At 48.6% G+C, this 21,199-nt stretch overlaps 1 protein-coding gene across 1 annotated transcript in view; it reads left to right on the top strand.

The window, feature by feature from the left end:
- GCN1 (GCN1 activator of EIF2AK4) overlaps positions 1 to 21,199 on the top strand; it is a 135,103-nt gene that overhangs the window by 31,583 nt on the left and 82,321 nt on the right. Inside the window, exons 15-20 of the mRNA XM_073582731.1 lie at positions 8,242 to 8,394; positions 9,595 to 9,687; positions 10,189 to 10,264; positions 10,356 to 10,515; positions 11,167 to 11,356; positions 11,438 to 11,562. Coding sequence (XP_073438832.1) covers positions 8,242 to 8,394; positions 9,595 to 9,687; positions 10,189 to 10,264; positions 10,356 to 10,515; positions 11,167 to 11,356; positions 11,438 to 11,562 — 797 coding nt within the window. The remainder of the gene's footprint in view (positions 1 to 8,241; positions 8,395 to 9,594; positions 9,688 to 10,188; positions 10,265 to 10,355; positions 10,516 to 11,166; positions 11,357 to 11,437; positions 11,563 to 21,199) is intronic.

The raw sequence follows: 21,199 nt of genomic DNA, 5'->3' as shown, positions 1-21,199 counted from the left end.
ATTATGTGGGAGAAAACTACTGTATTGGCACATGTTGGGGCTCAGAAGGGAAGTAGTGACGTTTTGGAATGCAGACTTTGATGCAATGGTCTGCGGGTGTCATGTCGTGTTTGGAGGGCCCCTGATGTGCCTAAACAGTGGAAACCCCCAACAAATGACCCCATTTTGGAAGCTAGACCCCCCCCAAGGAATTTATTTAGATGTGTGGTGAGCACTTTGAACTCCCAAGTGCTTCACAGAAGTTTATAACGCCCGGGCGTGAAAATAAAACAATCATATTTTTTCCACAAACATGATCTTTTAGTCCCCAATTTTTTTATTTTCCCAAGAGTAACAGGAGAAATTGGACCCCAAAAGTTGTGCAAATTGTCCTGAGTACACTGATACCCTGTATGTGGGGGTAAACCACTGTTTGGGCGCATGGCAGAGCTTGGAAGGAGCACCATTTTTTTTTTTCAACACAGAACTGGCTGGAATTGATATCCCTCCCGGCACGATTCTTCCCTATGCCCCCTTTACACTGCGATCATGTTTGATCGCAGTGTGCCAGGGGTTAATGTGCCGGGAGCGGTCTGAGACAACTCCGGGCACATAGTGCCAGGTGTCAACTGTGATAATCAGGTGACACCCGGCCACGATCAGCTGCGCTCCCCGCATGAGCGCAGCTGATCGCTATGACGTACTATCCCGTCCATTGGCATACGGGCTCAGGGCACCTGGACGGGATAGTACGTTAGATGTCAGGGGTTAGAGAGTTGTAAAATGTATTTACTCTGTCGCCTCATTGGGGGACACAGAACCATGGGTGTTATGCTGTTGTCCACTAGGAGGCGACACTATGCATAATCTGAAAAAGATTAACTATGGCTCCTCCTCTGCAGTATACACCCCTGGACGGCGTTAGCCTTCTCCAGTTTTTGCTTAGTGTCGCATAGAAGGCACACCTAAAAAAAAAAAAAAAAAATTTTCCCGTTTTTTTCCGACGGGATTACAGATGAAGAAAAGTGGGTCTCTTGTGAGACTCACGGCATGGCTCCTTCCTCGGTCCCCTATTACGGGGTGCCCAGTTGAAGTCGAGATGGCTATTCCCCATGTCGCTCCTTCCCCAGTCCTTCGGGTGCTGGTTCGAAGTCGAGACCCCCCTCCTTCCCCAATTCCTTTTGGTTTCCGGGTTGAGGTTGAGGCGAGGATAATACCCCCTGATGATGACAACAGCACCCTCCCTAATCCCCCTCTGGGGGCATTAGGTTGAGACACCTCAGGTAGGGTCTGTACAGGCAGCACTCTGCATCTCCCAGCAGCATAGGCCAGCACACTGCGGCTACATCCAGGGACCCCAGCCCAGCTGCGGGCTCCTGTCGGGGCCGGGGGGGAGTGCTGGCAGGCATGGCATAATAGACACACAGGGCTCCCTGCGCCCCTGTCTCTGCGGCAGCACCAGCTTTATCGTGCCTCAGAGGGATCCCTCACAGGGCCCCCCTTCCGCTCATATCCCCACCGCTATTCTGCCTTTAAATCCGGGGGAGTCCGATTCAGATCCGACCCCCTCCCGGACTTTCGCGCCAGCCTGGAGCCTTTCTGGGCATCAGGCATCTAATTTAGGTCGCGGCTTCGGCCTAGCTGAAGCCGCCGCCTCCTCTCCGCCCCCGGCTCGGCCCCCCGGATGACAAATATGACACTCTACAGTGTCATAGAGGGGGCGGATCGAGACAGAAAAGGCGTGTTTTTTCACAGCTCTGCCGCGCTTTTTCAGCTCTCCACCCCCTTCTTCCCCTTCCTCTTCTTCTCGGCAGCTATTTCTGCTGCAGGACATCAGCAGGGCCAGGCCAGCCAGTCTCCTTGGGCACAGGACTGCGGATCTTCGGCGCTGGACCTAGGGGCTCACTGGTGGGCTAAGATCACAGCTGAGTTTTTGTTTTTTTTTTACTCAGCTGTGAATCCATATTCCCTATAAGGCTCCCCTATAGCTTCCTCTGCATAGCCACCCCTGTAGGTCATCTGCATAGCCAGCACTTCTGCACGCTGTGCACTCTGCCGGGCTCAAGGTCCAAGAGAACCAGGTAGGACTGCTTTTATGCATTCTGCACAGCCTGCAAAACCACTCTCCCCAGTGGCATCACGTACCCGCACTGCCGGGACTGTATCACTGGGTCAGAACCCCAAGAAGCCCCTACCAATGCTTTGGTGTCTGCTACAACTCCAGAATGGGCTACTCAGATGTCGCAATCTATGACGCAGTCTATAGATAACCTAACCTCCACATTGCTTCAGGCTCTGCAGGGTCATGCCTCGGCTATGAACATTACCCAGCAAAGGGAGAGCTCGACTCAGGGACATGACGTCCCGGCCACATCCAGACGTAAGCGGACCCACAGGTCGCGTTCATCTGCGTCATCCCATAGCACACGGTCATTCCCTCTCTATGGAGAGACACCATAGTTCCAGGTCGCCTAGACCGTCCCCTACCAGAGATAGACAACGCAGATCTCCACAGCGATCCCCGACCACAGAAAACCTCCTCCCCAGTTCACCCACCAGGTCTTCTCTAATCACTCAGAATTTAAGGCGATCCTTAACAAGCAGTTCTCACAGCCTGAGAAGAAATTCTCCAATCGCAAATATTTGGAGGCAATGTACCCCTTCCTGCAGAAGGACACCAAGGAATGGACAGATCACCCAAAGTGGACCCCCCAGTCTCTAGACTAGCAGCACAGACCCTCCTCTCACTGCCAGATATCTCAACCCTCAGGGACGCAGCAGACCGGCAGGTAGAACGCATGAATCGTTCAATTTTTGAGGCTGCAGGGGCCTCCCTGGCTCCCGCATTTGCTTCAGTTTGGGCTGCCAAAGCCATTCTGGCATGGGCCAAAAAATTACAAGATGGCCTCCAAGCACCAACCCCTGAGCTGTCAGACCAAGCGGTTCAAATAGCAGTTGCAGATTACATGCTTCATGCAGCTCTGGATTCAGCAAGGGGTGTAGCGGGGATAGCATCAAGCGCATTTACGGTTCGGCGTATCCTCTGGCTGCGGGAATGGAAAGCGGACGCGGCCTCAAAGAAGTCCCTCACGCACCTCCCGTAACTCAGTGGGTGGCTTTTCGGTGAAAAGTTGGACACAATGATATCAAACGCCACCGGGGGTAAGAGTACCTCTCTCCCTCAACTAAAACCTAAACGCACTTACAAAAAGTGTAACCAAACACGATTCCGATCCTTTCGGAATTCTTCGGGCTGGTCCGTCTCGTGCCCAGCACAAAATCGCAACAGTTCCCCACGCAGGGACAACTCACGGTCGACGCAAAGGCCGGACAAGACCTGGTAGCCATAAGCAGGCCAGTCAAAGCCCAAAGGAGGAAAACCTCAGACTTTCTCCTCCTCATGACTCACGAACTCCGTAAGACACCCCACCCGTAGGCGGACGACTTTTGCTCTTTCAGCAAGTCTGGCTGCCTATTACGGACAGGTGGGTCAGGGAAGTAGTGTCTTCCGGTTACAAGATAGAGTTCACTTCCAACCCACCGAACCGGTTCTTCCTCTCTGTTCCCCCAAAACTGCCAGCCAAGGCTCGTGCCTTCCACCAAGCGGTTTCCTCCCTTCTTCAAGCAGGAGTCATAGTACCTGTTCCCGCGACCGAGCGCTTCCGAGGGTTCTACTTCAATCTATTTGTAGTCCCCAAGAAAGGAGGCAGCGTACGGCCCATATTGGACTTAAAACAACTCAACAAATATGTACGGGTTCGTCATTTTCGCATGGAGTCCCCTTCGGTCCATCATTGCGTCCATGGAGCAGGGAGAATTGATTGCCTCCATAGACATACAAGACGCATACCTGCATATAGCGATTGCTCCCGCCCATCAGAGATTTCTCAGGTTCGCAATCAGCCAGGACCACTACCAGCTCGTGCCTCTCCCGTTCAGACTCGCCCCGGCTCCCAGAACGTTTACCAAGATCATGACAGCCACCATGGACGTTCTACACTCCAGAGGCATAGTAGTCGTTCCATACCTGGACGATCTCCTCATCAAGGCTTCCTCCATCAATGACTGCGAGCTCAGCGTCTCAATCACAATCGACACTCAGTCGCCTGGGCTGGTTAGTCAATCTACAAAAGTCATCGACTACTCCGAGTCAGTCTCTGTCCTTCTTGGGGATGCTATTCGACACCTTCAGGGGCCTGGTGCGCCTTCCCAAGGACATGGCACTGACTCTCCGTCTAGGAGTCTGCATCCTCCTTCGCAGCCCTCCCCCAATCTCTACGGTTTGCCATGAGAGTCCTCGGCAGGATGCTGGCAGCAATGGAAGCCGTCCCATTTGCCCAGTTTCACCTCAGGCCTCTTCAACTAGCCATTCTCAAGTCCTGGGACAGGAATCCTTTTTCCCTCGACAGGGAGTTCCAGCTAACATCGTCAACCAGGAGGTCCCTGCTCTGGTGGCTCAAGCCAACCTCACTCGCGAAGGGGAAATCCTTTCTCACAGGTCAATGGAAGGTCCTGACCACCGACGCGAGTCTGACGGGTTGGGGTGCGGTGCACTTAAATTACAGGGCAAGTGGTCACCAGTGGAGGCGAACATGCCCATCAACATCCTGGAAATTCGTGCCATCCTCCTGGCGTTGAGAGCCTTTCGTCACTTACTGGCAGCCTCTCATATCAGAGTACAGTCGGACAATGCCACAGCTGTGGCATATGTGAACCACCAAGGCGGGACACGCAGTACCCAGGCGATGAGAGAAGTGACACACATCCTCCACTGAGCGGAAGACACGGAGTCGGTACCCTCTGCGGTCCACATTCCGGGTGTGGACAACTGGGAAGCCGACTTCCTCAGCAGACAAGGAGTGGACTCGGAAGAGTGGTCTCTCCATCCCGAAATTTTTCGCCAGATCTGCCATCGCTGGGGGACCCCGGACGTGGACCTAATGGCATCCCATTTCAATGCCAAGGTCTCCAACTTCATGGCCAGAACACACGATCCGCGGTCACTCTGAGCGGATGCCCTGGTTTAGGACTGGACCCAGTTCCAGCTTCTGTACATTTTTCCACCTCTCCCCTTGATATCCAGAGTGGTGAGGAAGATCAAACAAGAAGGAGTTCCAACCATCCTAATCGCGCCAGACTGGCCCAGACGTACATGGTACAACGACATGGTACAACTTACAGCAGACGCCCCCTGGCGGTCTCCCTGACTGTTCCGATCTTCTATCACAAGGCCCATTCTTCCACCAGAATTCAGGGGCTCTCAATTTGATGGCGTGGCCCTTGAGACCTGGGTTCTAACCCAGGCAGGGCTCTCACCGGACGTCATTGGAACCATGATCAGGGCACAGAAGCCAGCCTCCGCCAAGATTTATTACCGTACCTGGAGAGCATTCTTTACCTGGTGCGAATCTCGCGACCTGATCCCACTCCCTTATTCTCTCCCCAAAGTGCTTGGTTTTCTCCAATCGGGTCCGGAGGCCAGACTGTCCCTGGGCTCGCTTAAGAGCCAAGTGTCAGCGCGCTCAGTTCTTCTTCAAAGACGCATTGCTAACATGCCACAAGTAAGGACTTTTCTTCAGGGGGTTTCCCGATTGGTTCCCCGCTACAGACGGCCACTAGAAACGTAGGACCTCAACCTGGTCCTGACAGTATTGCAGGGACCTCCCTTCGAACCCCTTAGGGAAGTCCCACTTCGCCTTCTATCCCAGAAGGTGGTCTTTCTGGTGGCAATCACCTCGCTACGCAGGGTGTCTGAACTGTCGGCACTCTCCTGCAGACGGCCCTTCCTGGCTTTTCACCAGGACAAGGTAGTTTTCCGTACGGTTCCATCCTTCCTTCTGAAGGTTGTGTCCAACTTCCACCTCAATGAGGAAATTTCACTGCCATCCCTTTGCCCGATTCCGGTTCATAGAGTGGAGAAGGCTCTGCATACGCTTGACCTCGTCAGAGCATTGCGTATATACGTGTCTAGGACTGCCCCCTTCCGGAAGTCTGATTCCCTTTTCCTTCTTCCGGAAGGCGTCCACCAGGGTCTGCCAGGTTCCAACGCTACTCTCCCCAGGTGGATCAAATCCACCATACAAGAGGCTTACCGCCTTAAAAATTCTCTTCCGGCTGGTATTACAGCACATTCTACACAGGCGGTAGGGGCCTCCTGGGCCATTCGGCACCAGGCTTCGGCTCAACAAGTGTGTAAGGCGGCCACTTGGACTAGCCTATACACATTTACCAAACACTACAGAGTTCATACCCAGTCCTGTTGTGAGCACATTTTCTGGTTCACATTTGGTGTCCGATGAACTCCGTCTGCTGGTGAAAGGAGGTGGTGAAGCTGATTTGGATGGGAGAGACCTGCCACCAGCCGGGGCTGGCTGAACACAAAACTAAGTAAATCAGACAAAATCTCATGGAACAATAGCAGAGCAAAACTTAGCTTTAGAAGACAGGAACTGAACTGGAGGCCAGACCTCAGAGCAGGAGAAAATCACCAGCAACCCTACAGGGCGTCTGCTGCCTTATATCCACTCAGAGATTCCTGATGTCCAGTCGCAATCCACCTGTTCAGGTGGCAGGTCTCTCCCATCCAAATCAGCTTCACCACCTCCTTTCACCAGCAGAGGGAGTTTATCGGACACCAAAGGTGAACCAGAAAATGAGCTCACAACACAGTCCTCAGCAGACGCGAGCCTGGGTAGACAGGTACTGCAGGTGGCGGTGCCCCAAGTTTAGGGTCCTGTCTGCAGAATATTCATCCATTGCTTCCCACCCAGTGACTGCTTTGGGACGTCCCATGGTTCTGTGTCCCCCAATGAGGCGACAGAGTAAAGGGGATTTTTGTGTACTCACCGTAAAATTTCTTTCTCTTAGCCTCTAATTGGGGGACACAGCTCCCACCCTGTTGCCTTAAGGGCAGTTGTTACGGTTGAGTTCTCATATTGTCATTTGAGCTCGTACATAGTGGCCTTCTTACAGGCATGGTTATGTTTTTTGTTATATTCCTCCTAATGCTTTTGCACAAAACTGGAGAATGCTAACGCCGTCCAGGGGTGTATACTGCAGAGGAGGAGCCATAGTTAATCTTTTTCAGATTATGCATAGTGTCGCCTCCTAGTGGACAGCAGCATAACACCCATGGTTCTGTGTCCCCCAATTAGAGGCTAAGAGAAAGAGATTTTACGGTGAGTACACAAAAATCTCCTTTTCGTTTGGATATTCAAGTATTTTTGCATGTTTTATTTGTGATATTTGACGCTTCATTTTATTGTCACTGATATTTAAGGCAATATTGGTGTGAAACAATGAAAATACATGTCTTTTTTCACCCTATGTTTTTGTATATTTTTTTGGGCCTCTAAAATACATCTAAAAATGTGTTCTCCTTTCTGTAATAGTTATTTCTACATGTTGGATAATATATATACAGGGCTGGCAATTTGGATTGACAGTGGCATTTTTGTTTTGATTATTTTTTACCTGCTGCTTTTTATTAGTGTTCTTTAGGGGCAATTTCATTACATAATATTTGTATTTTAATCCTAATATTTGTATTTTCCTCCTTTTTCCCATGTAAATAAGGCTGGTATATTAGCCCCAGTTACAGGGAAGATGTAGCCTCCTGGCTGTAAAGTAGAGTGGTCGGGGTTCCCTATAGCCCAGCAGGTCCTGCCCCTCACTATACACAGTGATCACATAACCACGGTATAAGGAGGAGAACTAGTGCCGCCAGCTCTTCCTATAGTTAGGTCCATATATGTTTGGACAGAGACAACATTTTTCTAATTTTGTTTATAGACATTACCACAATGAATTTTAAACAATACAATTCAGATGTAGGTGAAGTTCAGACTTTCAGCTTTCATTTGAGGGTATCCACCTTCAAATTGGATGAACGGTTTAGGAGTTTCAGCTCCTTAACATGTGCCACCCTGTTTTTAAAGGGACCAAAAGTAATTGGACTGATTAAATAATTGTAAATAAAATGTTCATTTCTAGTATTTGGTTGAAAACCCTTTGTTGGCAATGACTGCCTGAAGTCTTGAACTCATGGACATCACCAGATGCTCTGTTTCCTCCTTTTTGATGCTCTGCCAGGCCTTCACTGCGGTGGTTTTCAGTTGCATCTGAATTGTTTTGTTTAAAATTCATTGTGGTGTTGTCTAGAACCAAAAGTAGAAAAATGTTGTCTGTCCAAATATATATGGACCTAACTGTATACAGCAATGGAAAAGACACGAATGTTAATGGACATGTTTTGTTTTGCAGGGGATACTCTAGGGCAAGCGCTGGGACTTTTACCCCTTTTGCTTCAAACGGTGGAGAAGGCCGCAGCCCATAGTGCCCAGATATCACTGCTGACGGAAGCCCTGGCTGCCTCTGTGCTTGTGTGCAGAATATCCGTCACTGAAAGCCACGTTGGTAGGATTGCATATACATCATATATATCCTCCTGTTGTGTCCTTTTCCAAATATCTAAAGACTTCAGGGTTAAGCTGTTAAAATTAACTCTTTAAGTACATTAAAAAGAGATTGGGTCCTTCAATGCAATGTCGTCTTATTGCATACACCACTGGCTGCTGACTGCAGGCAAAACTTAGTTTTATCCTGTATTATAGTCTAGACCTGCATTCACATTCCTCCAGGCTTTAGAGCTGCAATCTCCCAAGTTTTAGTGGCAGACGGCAAACTTGTGAGTGCAGCCGCTGACTATAATCCCAGATATACAAGTGCATCTATCAAAGCAATTTATTTTATGGAGATATGTAACTTTTTAAGTGAATTCTATATACAATCTGTAAAATGGTGCTTAAAGGGTGGACATACTACAACCAGCATACTTAGCTGTTATATACTCCTGTGCACACATGGCCGGGAAAATAAGTCATTGGAGATAATACAGCTATATTGTAGACATGTGTTGGAATAAAGTTACCCTTTGAGGATTTAAAACGAGACATTCATGTAAACTTTCTCCTGTCGCCCTGATTTATATTGCTTTGTAGAGGAGGCACAGATTAGATATTAGAGAAAACTTTTTGACAGTGAGGGTGATCAATGAGTGGAACAGGCTGCCACGAGAGTTGGTGAGTTCTCCTTCAATGGAAGTCTTCAAACAGAGTCTGGACAGACATCTGTCTGGGATGATTTAGTGAATACTGCTTTGAGCAGGGGGTTGGACCAGATAACCCAGGCAGTCCCTTCCATCTCTACCATTTAATGGTTTAACCACTATGAGGAATGGCCAAGTAGCTCTGTGCGATTAGTGCTATTCATTCTAGGTCCAGCACCTAGAATTTAGTGAGGTAGAGGGTGACAGGTCAGAAGTTTTTTGACATGACAGTAACCCTTTTATATGAGACAACAAGCATTAACCATTTCCTGAGATTTTTGTGTGTGTATATGTGTGTGTATATATATATATATATATATATATATATATATATATATATGTGTGTGTGTGTATATATATGTATGTGTATGTATGTATGTATGTGTGTGTGTGTGTGTGTGTGTGTGTATATATATATATATATATATATATATATATATATATACATAATAATATATATATTATAATTTTTTTTTTGTTTTGTTTTTGTATTTTATTTTTCTTCACAGAAAACAAGCTGAACAACTTTTGGCAATTGCTGTCTGATGATAAGAAACAGATTTTCACTTCTGATAAGTTTCTTTCTTCGGCCACTGAGGAATGTAAGTAGAGGTCAGACTTCACTTTTAATAGGCTACGTTTCTTTGTCTGGTCTGGTCTCCTGGCCACATGTGGTGATATAGTCGCAACTGAAGCTTGTGATTGACTGCAGTGGTCACATGAGACATCATTCAGGAGGCTGGGCTGTACAAAGACCACCAGGGGACCAGCAGAAATGCCACAGCAGGTTATGATAGTGTGTTTTCTAGTTTAATGTTTGTGGAAACTGTTTTTTTTTTTAAACTTTGTATTGATCTCATCCAATTTGTTGCTATTTTTTTCTGTGGATTTTTTGCTCAAGAATTTGGGTAGGAAAATCTACAGTATTTCTATTATTAGTGACCATGGCCATAATCTGCTAATGTTACGCCTTGTATGTGAACAAAAAGGGCTGCTTTAGTGTTTTTTCTACAAATTTCTATGAATTTAGTAATAAGCTTATGTATTCCTAATAATAATAAAAAATTCTGACGAACTGCTTCCTGTTGTTCTGCCTTTCTTAGGTCATTGCACACTTCTGCAGCTCTGTGAGAGGCTTTTACTGGACCACATCCACAGGCTTCCCGACAACCGCGCTCAGTAAGTTCAGGCGTTATGGTGGCTTTATCATTTTTTCCTTATAATGTATACTTTTATATGGTTTATCCTCCCTTTTGATTATCTTGTTTAGACCATATTATCATGCCCTGATTACTATCCTGCTGACTCGCTCCTGGAAAGTACGTAAGCAGTGTCAGCAAACCATCAAGAAGCTGCTGTCCTCTCTCGGGGGCACCAAACTGTTACGTGGCCTGTTGTCTGAGCTGAAGTTTGTTCAAAATTCAAACAAGGTAAAGGGAAGTCCATTCCTCTATGGAGCCTGGAGACTAAGTACTACTTTAAACCAACAAAAAACGGACTTACATCATATAGTTGCCGATGAAGAGATCCAGAAAGATAATTTAAAATATATTTTTTTATTAATAAATTTTTTAAAAATTTAAAAAAAAACCAAAATAACCCAGTAGAAGGACATGACACGCTTATTGAAAATATATATTATTGTATAAAGTATTTATAACATGAAAATACTGGTCCCAAAATAACACAATGTGACTAATTTCCACATAAGGGTAAAAACAGATAATTCTCAATTATTGGAATAATCCAAAGGTATATATAACTTCACAATAAAATTATAAATCAGCCTTACAAAGGTTAGTATCAATTACTCCTAAAACAACTGTGTGCAAATATATCTATGTAAACAAAGACTGCAACATTTACCGGGGTGATCACCATGCATATAAGGGTTAATACCACCAGTGTGCAAATATAGCAAAATTACCTGAATCTCTTTATCGGGAACTATATGATGTAAGTCTGTTTTTTGTTGGTTTATGCTATTGAAGTGCCAGTTTATAATAATTGTTTATGGACTAAATTGTGTATAGAAAGTAGTACTTTACTAGATTTGCTTGCAATGTTTCTCTTTGTCACAGTTGGTACCGGTTGATAGTTTAACAATGGATTTAGAGGACATTCCAGAGTCTGGGAAGTTTTATGTATCTCCACGGATCCTCCAGGAAGCAATCCATGTTCTTACTTGTGTGCCAGGGTTGGAATCTGATTCTTCAGAAGCAGAAAATCTGGCTCAGGAGCTTCTGGTGTTGGCAAACCATCCATTAGTTGGTGAGAAAGAGACAAATGTATACACAAATATAAGGTGAACTTATTTCTTGTCTAATGTAACTATCCTTTTTCTGAATACAGCCTCCTCATACAGGGACCTGTGGGTAGATGTAATGTACAAGCTGAAGATCGATCCTGCTGAATTCATAAATACGCAATTTGACAAATTTCTACATGTAATTACTTCTAATGCTACCAGTGATCAGGTCAGTGTGCATTATACTTAAATGACAGTCAGTGCCAGACATAGTCCATTGTTCGTCACTGTGGTGCCATTTTAAAGGAATCTGTCACCAGGTTTTTGCTACCCCGCCTGAGAGCAGCATAATTTAAGGCAGGGGTGGGGAGCGTCCGGCCCGCGGCCCGCATGCAGCCCCCAGTGACTTTTCATGCGGCCAGCGGGCAGGTCCTCAGAGTCCCCAATGCTCGGGCGGCAGCCGTATCCTGTCAGCTGCCGGCCCTTTAACTCCCAAGTGCAAGGCACGCAGCGTTCATAACAGAATGCTGTCTGCCCTGCACATGAATGATGACATCGTTTGGGTGGGCAGGGTTAGCGTCAGGGTGGGCGAGGTTAGCGCCCAATTCTCTCCCTTCGTCCTGTCCCGGAAGAGGAGCTGCTGCGTGCCGGCAGCTCTGCACCTCCCCAGGGATCTCTGTGCTTTTCTACTGGTGATCTGTGCCCCTCAGCTATGTGCCCCCCTGTGAGCTATGTGCCCCCTCCAGCTATGCAGCTATGTGACCCCTGTGATCGCTGTTCCCCCAGCTTTGTTCCCCATTTGATCTGTGCCCCCCAGCTTTGTTTCCCCATTTGATCTGTGCCACCCCCAGCTATATTCCCCCTGTGATTTGTGCCCTCCAGCTATTTGCCCCCCTGTGATCTATGACGCCCCAGCTATTTGCCCCCCTGTGATCTCTGTGCCCTCCAGTTATTTGCACCCTGTGATTTATGTGGCCCCCAACTGTTTCCCCATGTGATATCTATGCTCCCTGTGATCTGTGCCATCCAGCTATATGCCCCCGTGATCTGTGCCCTCCGTGTGATCTGTACCCTCAGCTATGTGCACCCCTGTGATATCTGTGGCTCCCAGCTTTGTGTCTCTTGTGATCTATGTGCCCTCCTGTTATCCCTGTGTCCCCCTGCTATGTACCACCTGTGATTTTTGTGCTCCCATGTGCCCCCTGTGATCTCTGTCCCCTCCATCTATGTGCCCCCCAGCTATGTGCACCCCTGTGATCTCTGTGCCCCACCCCTGTGATCTTCATGTCACTCCTCTGTGATCTGTGTCTCCCCGGGGATCTTTGAGCCCCCTGTTGTGAGTTCATTCTCTGGTTCACCAGTTGAGAGTTCTCCTTCCAGACACCCTCTGGTGGTAACAGGAGGTAGAGAGGCTGATTTGATCGGTGGAGATCTGCCACCTGAGAATGAGGATGACGATTGGATCTCAGGAGTCTCATATTGGATATAAGACAGCCGACGCCCTATTCAGTTGCTGGTGATTCCTTCTGGCTTGTCAGCTCTTGGTTTTCAGCTCTGTTCCAGTCATCTAAAGCTAAGTTTTTCTGCTAATGTTCACACTTGATTTTGTTGGTCTATTCAGTTTTTTGGTGTGGTCAGCCAGCCCCTGCTGGGGGCTGTGCTGAATTTCCACTCCTATTTATCAGTATTTTGCCAATTGGCTTTTTGTCCCTTACTAGTTCGGTCTCTCTTTGCTCTGTCTCAGAATATTTCAGAGTGCTGATATAGTGGGAGAAGTCTAGTGATTTCAGGGTTAATTTTGATATCAGATGTGTTGGACATGATTTTTGTAGGGTTTTTTGCAGGTTGCAGACAGTATCTTTCCTGTCTAGTTTTTTTGGGCCCCATCATTTGCTCAGCCTATTTTCCTGCCTGTGTTTGTGCCTTCATCTTGTTTCACCGTCCAAACATGTGTGGGGGCTATCTATTCCTTTGGGGTCTGCTCTGGGGCAGTTAGTTTCCCTTTTCTTGCTGTAGGCTTATTTAGTCCTCCGGCCGTGACGAGGCGTCTAGGAACATCGTAGGCACGCTCCACGGCTACTGCTACTTGTGTGGTAAGATCAGGGATCTGCAGTCTGCATAGTTACCAACCTCTCAGGTTTTCTGTGACTTAGCTTGTTTTGCTTTTTTCTCCTCGGTGACCCATTCATAACAGCCCCTCACCCCGGTGATCTATATGCCTCCCTGTTTCTCCCCCCCACAGCTGTATGTGTATATTCCCCAGTGCTGCATTTACCCCAAAAGTGCTGTATATCCCTCCGAGTACTGTATATCCCACCACCTGTACATAGCCCCCAGTGATGTATGTGACCCCACCAGTGATGTTTATCACCCCCCAGGGACATATATACTCCCAGTGCTGTCTGTGCTTCCTAGTTATGTATATAGCCCCTCAGTGATGTCTATTCCCCCAGCCTCCCCGGTGATGAATATGGCCCAGCATCTCCTGTGATGTCTATGATCCCCAGCCCCTCCTGTAATTTATATGACCCCTGAGTCTCCTGTGATGCATATATAGCAGTCTCAATGTTTCCTGTTATGTGTGTACAGCAGTCCCTGTGTCTCCTTTGTGATGTATGTACAGCAGTCACAGCGTGTCCTGTGTGATGTATATACAGCAGTCCCAGTGTTTCCTGTGTGATGTATATACAGCAGTCCCAGGGTCTCCTGTGTGATGTATATACAGCAGTTCCAGTGTCTCCTATGTGATGTATAATCCAGCAGTCCCATCGTCTCCTGTGTGATGTATAATACAGCAGTCCCATCGTCTCCTGTGTGATGTATATACAGCAGTCCCTGTGTCTCCTGTGTGATGTATATACTGCAGTCCCTGTGTCTCCTGTGTGATGTATATACAGCAGTCCCTGTGTCTCCTGTGTGATATATATACAGCAGTCCCTGTGTCTCCTGTGTGATGTATATACAGCAGTCCCTGTGTCTCCTGTGTGATGTATATACAGCAGTCCCTGTGTCTCCTGTGTGATGTATATACAGCAGTCCCAGCGTCTCCGGTGTGGTGTATATACAGCAGTCCCAGCGTCTTCGGTGTGGTGTATATACAGCAGTTCCAGTGTCTCCGGTGTGGTGTATATACAGCTGTCCCAGCATCTCGTATGTGTTGTGTATATACAGTAGTCCCAGCGTCTCCTATGTGATGAATATGATTCACAGAACTTACTAGATGTGTATTTCCTGAAGGAAGTACAGATAGTGCTTTGAAATGGTGCCCGGGCTGCCCCCTTTAAGAGAGACTTGCCTGCTGCTCCTGCAAAACTTTCAACTCTGGATCCGTTTTAACTGTGGGTGCCTCTCAGGGGACACCTTGGCGTGTTGGGCCTCTCAGGGCCTGATTTGGTGGGCGGGGCCCCTCTGGGTCTGGTGGGAGGGGCCCCTCTGGGTCCGATTTGGTGGGCGGGGCCACTCTGGGTCCGATTTGGAGACGAGGGTCGATCAGCCTCCGATTTGTAGGCCAGGGGGCGTCATGTAAAGTTCGTAGGCGTTGGCATAGTAACTGGGTGTGCCTGCGCATATCAATGAGCTTAACTGCCATTTGAATCAGGGCATGTTTTCTCTGTGGCAAAATTTTCCCATTGAAATACATTCCAATGACGGGAAAATGTTTTTTCAAACGCAAATTGCGCAAAAACTACAACTCCGATCGACACGAAAAATACTTGGCACACCACTCGTGGACGCTGGCTTCGAAACGACACCTCAACGGAGTCTGTGCATGTAGCGGTTCAGGCCGCATTAATCAACTGAATAATAAGAACTAGATGTGAATTTCCTGAAGGAAGTACAGATAGTGCTTTGAAATGGTGCCCGGGCTGACCCTTTAAGAGAGACTTGCCTGCTGCCCCTGCAAGACTTTCAACTCAGGATCCGTTTTAACTGTGGGTGCCTCTCAGGGGCCACTGGGTCTGATTTGGTGGGTGGGGCCCCTCAGCATCCGATTAGGTGGCCTGGGCTCCTCAGGGCTTGAATTAGTGGCCAGGATCCCTCAGGGTCTGATTTTGTGGATGTGGCCCCTCAGGGTCCGATTTTGTGGGTGGAGACCCTCAGGGTCCGATTTTGTGGGTGGGGCCCCTCGGGGTCCGATTTGGTGGCCGGGGCCCCTCGGGGTCCGATTTGGTGGCCGGGGCCCCTCGGGGTCCGATTTGGTGGCCGGGGCCCCTCGGGGTCCGATTTGGTGGCCGGGGCCCCTCTGGGTCTGATTTGAAGGCCAGGGTGGCTCAGCCTCCGATTTGTAGGTCAGGGTCCATCAGCCTCCAATTTGGAGGCCTGGGTGGCTTAGGGCCCCGTCACACATAGCGACTCACCAGCGATCCCAACAACGATATCAACGTGTCAGGATCGCTGGTGAGTCGCTATGTGATCGCTGGTGAGCGATTACAATATAGTGGTTTTTTTCAAACCACTATAATTATGACAAAAAGTTGACTGCTCTCCTGGCCGACACAAACCTGGAAAAGGAGAGAAGCAACATGATCAGTATCACCTAACATCACAGCTACACCAAAGAGAAGCAGCTCCATTCGTCACATTAAAGGTGAGTTACCGTAATTAATTGTTTGACCGGGGTAATTTTCAAGGTGATCGTTTTTGTGTGGCCCCGAATGATGGTAGAAATTTCCAAATGGCCCCTGGCTGGAAAGAGGTTCCCCACCCCTGATTTAAGGGCAGAGATTCCATCACTTGCTCGGCTGCTTGCTGTCGATTTGAAAAATCCCTGTTTTATCTGCAGAAGATTTATCAGTTCTCTGAATGGTGAGCTCTGTATAACCTTACCCACAGCAGTGGTTGGCAGTTTTCTATGTACACTGTGCATAGGCAGTAAGCTGTTAGTCAGTGGTTGGGGCGTGGTTATTCAGAGCTCATGAATTTGGTGGGCTACATGACGTTGGGTTCATTAGTCCTATAGTCATAATCTCCTGCTGATAATGATTTTATCAAAACAAGCTGCCCAGTAAGTGACACATTGCTGGAATCAGGGTCTCCATTTCTACATCATGCTGCTCTCAGATTAGGTGGCAAAAACCTGTTGACATATTCCATTTAATGCCTTTACGTCATATGCTGTGTCTCTGACTTTGATGCTGGCTCACACGCCAAACCCATATCGTTCCCGGCAGATGATGGCAGATTTAATCAGCCATCATGTGCCTCTAACAGCCGCAGCTGTTAACTTCTTAAATGCAGCTGTCTATCGCTGACTCACACCAGCAGGGGGGCTTGTCATTCCACGCGCCATTGGCACTCCCGTAACATGATCGCAGGGCACTGATGGGTTGCCATGACAGCCAGGGGTCTGCTGAATACCTCCATGCTTGTCATGCCTGTAGCTTGAATTCGGATACTGTGATTTTTCACTATGCATAGCTGTGCTGATGCATTGCTATGCATAGGACCCTAAGGATACTCTTAAATACAGTGAATAGTTAAAAAAAAAAAAAAAAAAAAAAGTCTTTAAAATAATAATAGTTCAAGTCAACCATTAATTATTTTTTTTAAAATACCCATTTTTGCTATCGCAGCATTTGTAAAAACTCCATTCTATCTAAATAAATTTGATAAAAATCGATACTCCAGACTAACTTTTTTGGCCACTGCAACATTGTGATAAAATGCAATAAGAGGTGAGCAAATATCGTAACTACCCCAAAATGGTATCAATAAAAACAGCTCGGCGGGAAAAAAATGAGTTGTTACCCAGCCCCAGATCCCAAAAGTGAAAAAAGCGTTACTGGTCTCGGAAAATGGCAACAAAGACAATTTATTTTTCTCTTTCGCTTCATTGGGGGGCACAGGAACCATGGGGTGTGAGCTGCTGCCACTAGGAGGCTGACACTATGCACAAAAAAGTTAGCTCCTCCTCCTCCGCAGTGTACACCCCACCGACCAGCCCTAGGATATTCAGTTTAGCTTAGTGTCAGTAGGAGGTGGACATAGGTCTTTCATTAGACCCTTATCTACCTCAGTGTGTGTCGTTCCTTTTCAGGTACCCGGAGGGATACAGTGAATAGTCACAACTGTACTCCCACAAAGAGACTATGAGCACGTCGTGTACTGCCACCCCATATCCTCATAGGTCTAGTCGGCAGGACCTCAACCCCTAACACAGAAGCGTATTTAGGTGATCCGGTCCTGGTCCCCGTCTCCCACCACTCGCACATCAGAGCCTGTCGGTGTTAGCAGGCGTGGATGTCCCGCAACGCAGCAAGTTCGGACGTCTTACATTCCTGGATGGAGAAGTACATTTCTTTCCCTCTCTCCCCCAGGTTCTCCAGGTGGCAAAGAAAACAGGGATCGAAGAATTAAAAAATAAGTTTTTTCCTCATTTAATTGTGTGGATTGGAGTGTTAGGGCACTTTTAGACGATAGAAGCCTTTTTCCCCTAGTTTCCAGGTGAAATGGGGCACTAGGCTACCTTTTTGCAGTTCTTTTATGGCCTCCGCGCCGCTCCCCCCTGCTCCGGCGGTCAGGATAATTAATCTAGGTACCGGCTTCTCTCGGGCTTAGTGTCTTCTCTGTATTCGGGTGGGCCTTTCCCCCGCCCGCCTCTTCTTTCCTACTCCGACCCCCATCAGTTAGCTCCGCCCCCGTCGATTAGTTCCACCCAGTCTGTTAGCCCCACCCCCTGTTGGTTAGCCCCCACCACTCCCGGCCCCAGCTAAAACTACTATATCGCCGCCATCTTTCTCCCAGACCTTGCGGCTGACTCCGCCTCTTCCTCCAGCCCCAGAGAGCAGGCTTCTTTATCCAGAGTGCGCTCTACTCCCTGCTGCGCACGCTTTTCACCCTGTGCCCACAGTGCAGTCGCCATCTTTTTTCTTTTTTGGAGACTCTGGGTGCTGTTTAGTTCCTGCAGGACCCACATCGGCTTTACTCTTGGAAGCAGACTACAGGACACCGGCATAGTACTGTGAGTAGCTGCTCTGCAGACTGACACACTCCTCTTCATCTTCCTATCCCCTAACCTTCTGGCATCTGTTAGTGAGTAGGTTTCATCATGCCTAATACTAAAGGAGAGTGTTCTCACCCTCCTACCTCTTCCTCTGTTCTTGTCAGACATTAATACTAAAGGAGAGTGTTCTCACCCTCCTACCTCTTCCTCTGTTCTTGTCAGACATTTTGTGTGCTCTTCGCGTAAGTGCAAGCTTCCATCAGGTCATTCCTCTCCCCTCTGTCAGGACTGCAACAACCCCATCATGCCCACCGCCCAGGAGTCCCATTCTGCCCCAGGTGAGAGCGAGGCCCTATTCCAGTGTGGGTTTCCTCTCTGTCATAGTCCGTGGCGGAACTCAACAAGGTTTCTCAGATCCTGGTGTCCGTGCTTGACAGGTTGCCCCTTCCAACGTCCGTAGTTGTTAGTGGGTCACAGGAATCACCGTCTGGGCCTTCTACCCCAGGCCGCAAGAGATCCAGACAGGAGCGCCGTTCTAGGTCCTCTTCCTGCTCCAGCTCACCCGCTGGGCTGCCTCTTCCCGATCCTCCTCTCTCGAGTCAGGCGAGGCATTCTCGGATGCACCATCAGAGAATGATTCGGACCTGGATTCGGACCAAACCTCCAACATGAGAGACATGGTCCAGAGCCTTATTGTAGCGATCAATCAGACTTTTAGCATTAAGCATTAAGGATACCTCTACGGAATCCGCAGACCATGCGATTTCGTTTAGACGGTCAAAACCAACTTCCAAGGTCTTCGCTCCTCATACAGAATTTGAGGAGGTACTTGCCAGGCAAAGGGAGAACCCGACCAGATGCTTTCAAAGAGGGAAGCGCCTCGGCATCCTATATCCTTTTTCTCCGGAGCTCACCGCCAACAAAACCTCTTCTCCGACCGTGGAGCCGCCAGTTTCCAGACTGTCCACCAACACCGTTCTCCTGCTTGTTAGTGAAGCATCCCTCAAGGATTCCAATGACAAGATTATAGAATCCTTTGCAAAGTCAACCTTCGAAGTGGCCGCTTCTACATTTTGTCCAGCTTTTGCTTCTACTTGGGTTTCGAAGTCCATATCCAAATGGGCCACACAGCTGTGTCAGGGCATTCTTGCTGGAACTCGACCGGAGCAGCTGGCGGATCTCGACAACCAGATTTCTCATGCAAGGGGAAATACTTGGTATCTGCCTCCCTGGATGCCACGTCTTGCGCAGCTCAGGCGTCCAGCAATATTGTGGCTATTCGGCCAACGATTTGGCTTAAGGCCTGGCAGGCGGGCTTGTCAAAAAAGTCCCTTACCAGCCTGCCTTTCCAGGGATCATGTCTGTTCGGCTCCATGTTGGACCAGATTATTAAGGACGCCACCGGGGGCACGACTTCCCATTTCCCCCAGTCCAAACCTCGCCAGCCTCCACTGAAGCCGCAGTTTCGGTCCTTTCACCCTTTTCGTCGTTTCGTGGCAGCAGGATTTTTCCCACCAGCAGAGGCTGCAGGCTCGCCAGGATAGGAAGAAGGTTTCCTTTAAACCTACACCTTCCTGGCGCTCCCGTAACGCCCAAGGCTGATCCGCCAGGCCTATACCTGGCATATTTTTATCATACCGAGACCCCAGCGTATCTCCCATTCTGGACGGTCGTCTCCTTTTTTTCAGAGACGTTTGGCTCGCCTCGGTGGAGGATGCATGGGGTCAGGGAGGTTGTATCCTCAGCATACAAAATAGATTTCGTTACGCGGCCCCGAGTTCGAATCTTCGAATCCTGTCCTCCTTAAGATCCTTCTCCGGTCCCGGGTTTCTCTGCATCCATCGCCTCCCTTCTCAGTTTGGGGGTAATCGTTCCCATCCCAAACCGGGAACATTTTACAGGTTTCTATTCATACCTCCTTGTGGTGCTGAAGAAAGATGGAGCGGTTCGCCCCATCCTGGATCTCAAATTACTGAACAAAAGGGTCTGCCTGTGACATTTCAGGATGGAATCCCTTCATCAGTAATTGCTTCCATGGAGGCACAGGAATTCCTGTGCTCCATAGACATTCAAGACTCCTATCTCCATGTCCCTATTTTTACAGGGCATCAGAGATTTCTGCGTTTTGTGGTACAACAGGGTCATTTCCAGTTTGTTTCCCTGCCGTTCGGTCTTGCAACCGCTCCCAGGGTTTTAAAAAGAGGATCAGAGGACTAGTGCTCATCCCGTACCTCAACGACATCCTCATCAAGGCTCCGTCCTTTTCTCAGGCCGAGGAAAGCCTGGCCATCGCTCTCGTCACCCTGTCCCGTTTCAGGTGGCTTGTCAACAGGAAGAAGTCCTGCTTCTTTTTTCTAGGCGTGCTGTTTGACACCCGTCAGATGAGGGTTTTTCTCCCTGAAGAGAAGAGAGCATTACCCCAGCAGGGAGTTCGCTCTCTACAAGGCACTCGGCTTCCTTCCTCCTGTGCAGCCATGAAGGTCCTAGGGAGGATGGTGGCAGCGTTGGAGCTATCCCCTTTGCCCATTTCCATTCATGACCACTTCAGCAGGCCATCCTTTCGCAGTGGGACAAGTCAGTTCTCTCACTGGATCGTCCGATTTGGCTCTGTTTTCGAGTCAAATGGTCTCTCAATTGGTGGCTGGCATCCCCCCACATCTTCCAGGGCCGGTCCCTCCTGCCCGTCCACTGGCAGGTGGTGACAACGGATGCCAGCCTTCTCAGCTGGGGTGGGGTACTTCGTCATCTGACTGTCCGGGGACGTTGGTCGGCACAGGAATCTTCTCTGCCGATCAAAGTCCTTCTGTCCCTCCTTCACTGGGAAACGCCTCTCATGGGTCTGCCAGTCCGGGTTCAGATGGACAATGCCACTGCGGTAGCATATCTCAATCACTAGGGAGGGACTAGGAGTCCCTTGGCGATG

This window comes from Dendrobates tinctorius, unplaced genomic scaffold (genome assembly GCF_039654945.1).
Source record: "Dendrobates tinctorius isolate UK_male_01 unplaced genomic scaffold, ASM3965494v1 ptg000073l, whole genome shotgun sequence".
NCBI classification, from domain to species: domain Eukaryota; kingdom Metazoa; phylum Chordata; class Amphibia; order Anura; family Dendrobatidae; genus Dendrobates; species Dendrobates tinctorius.
The sequence above is the reverse complement of the archived record's forward strand: the minus strand, read 5'-3'. Positions and strand labels throughout refer to the sequence as shown.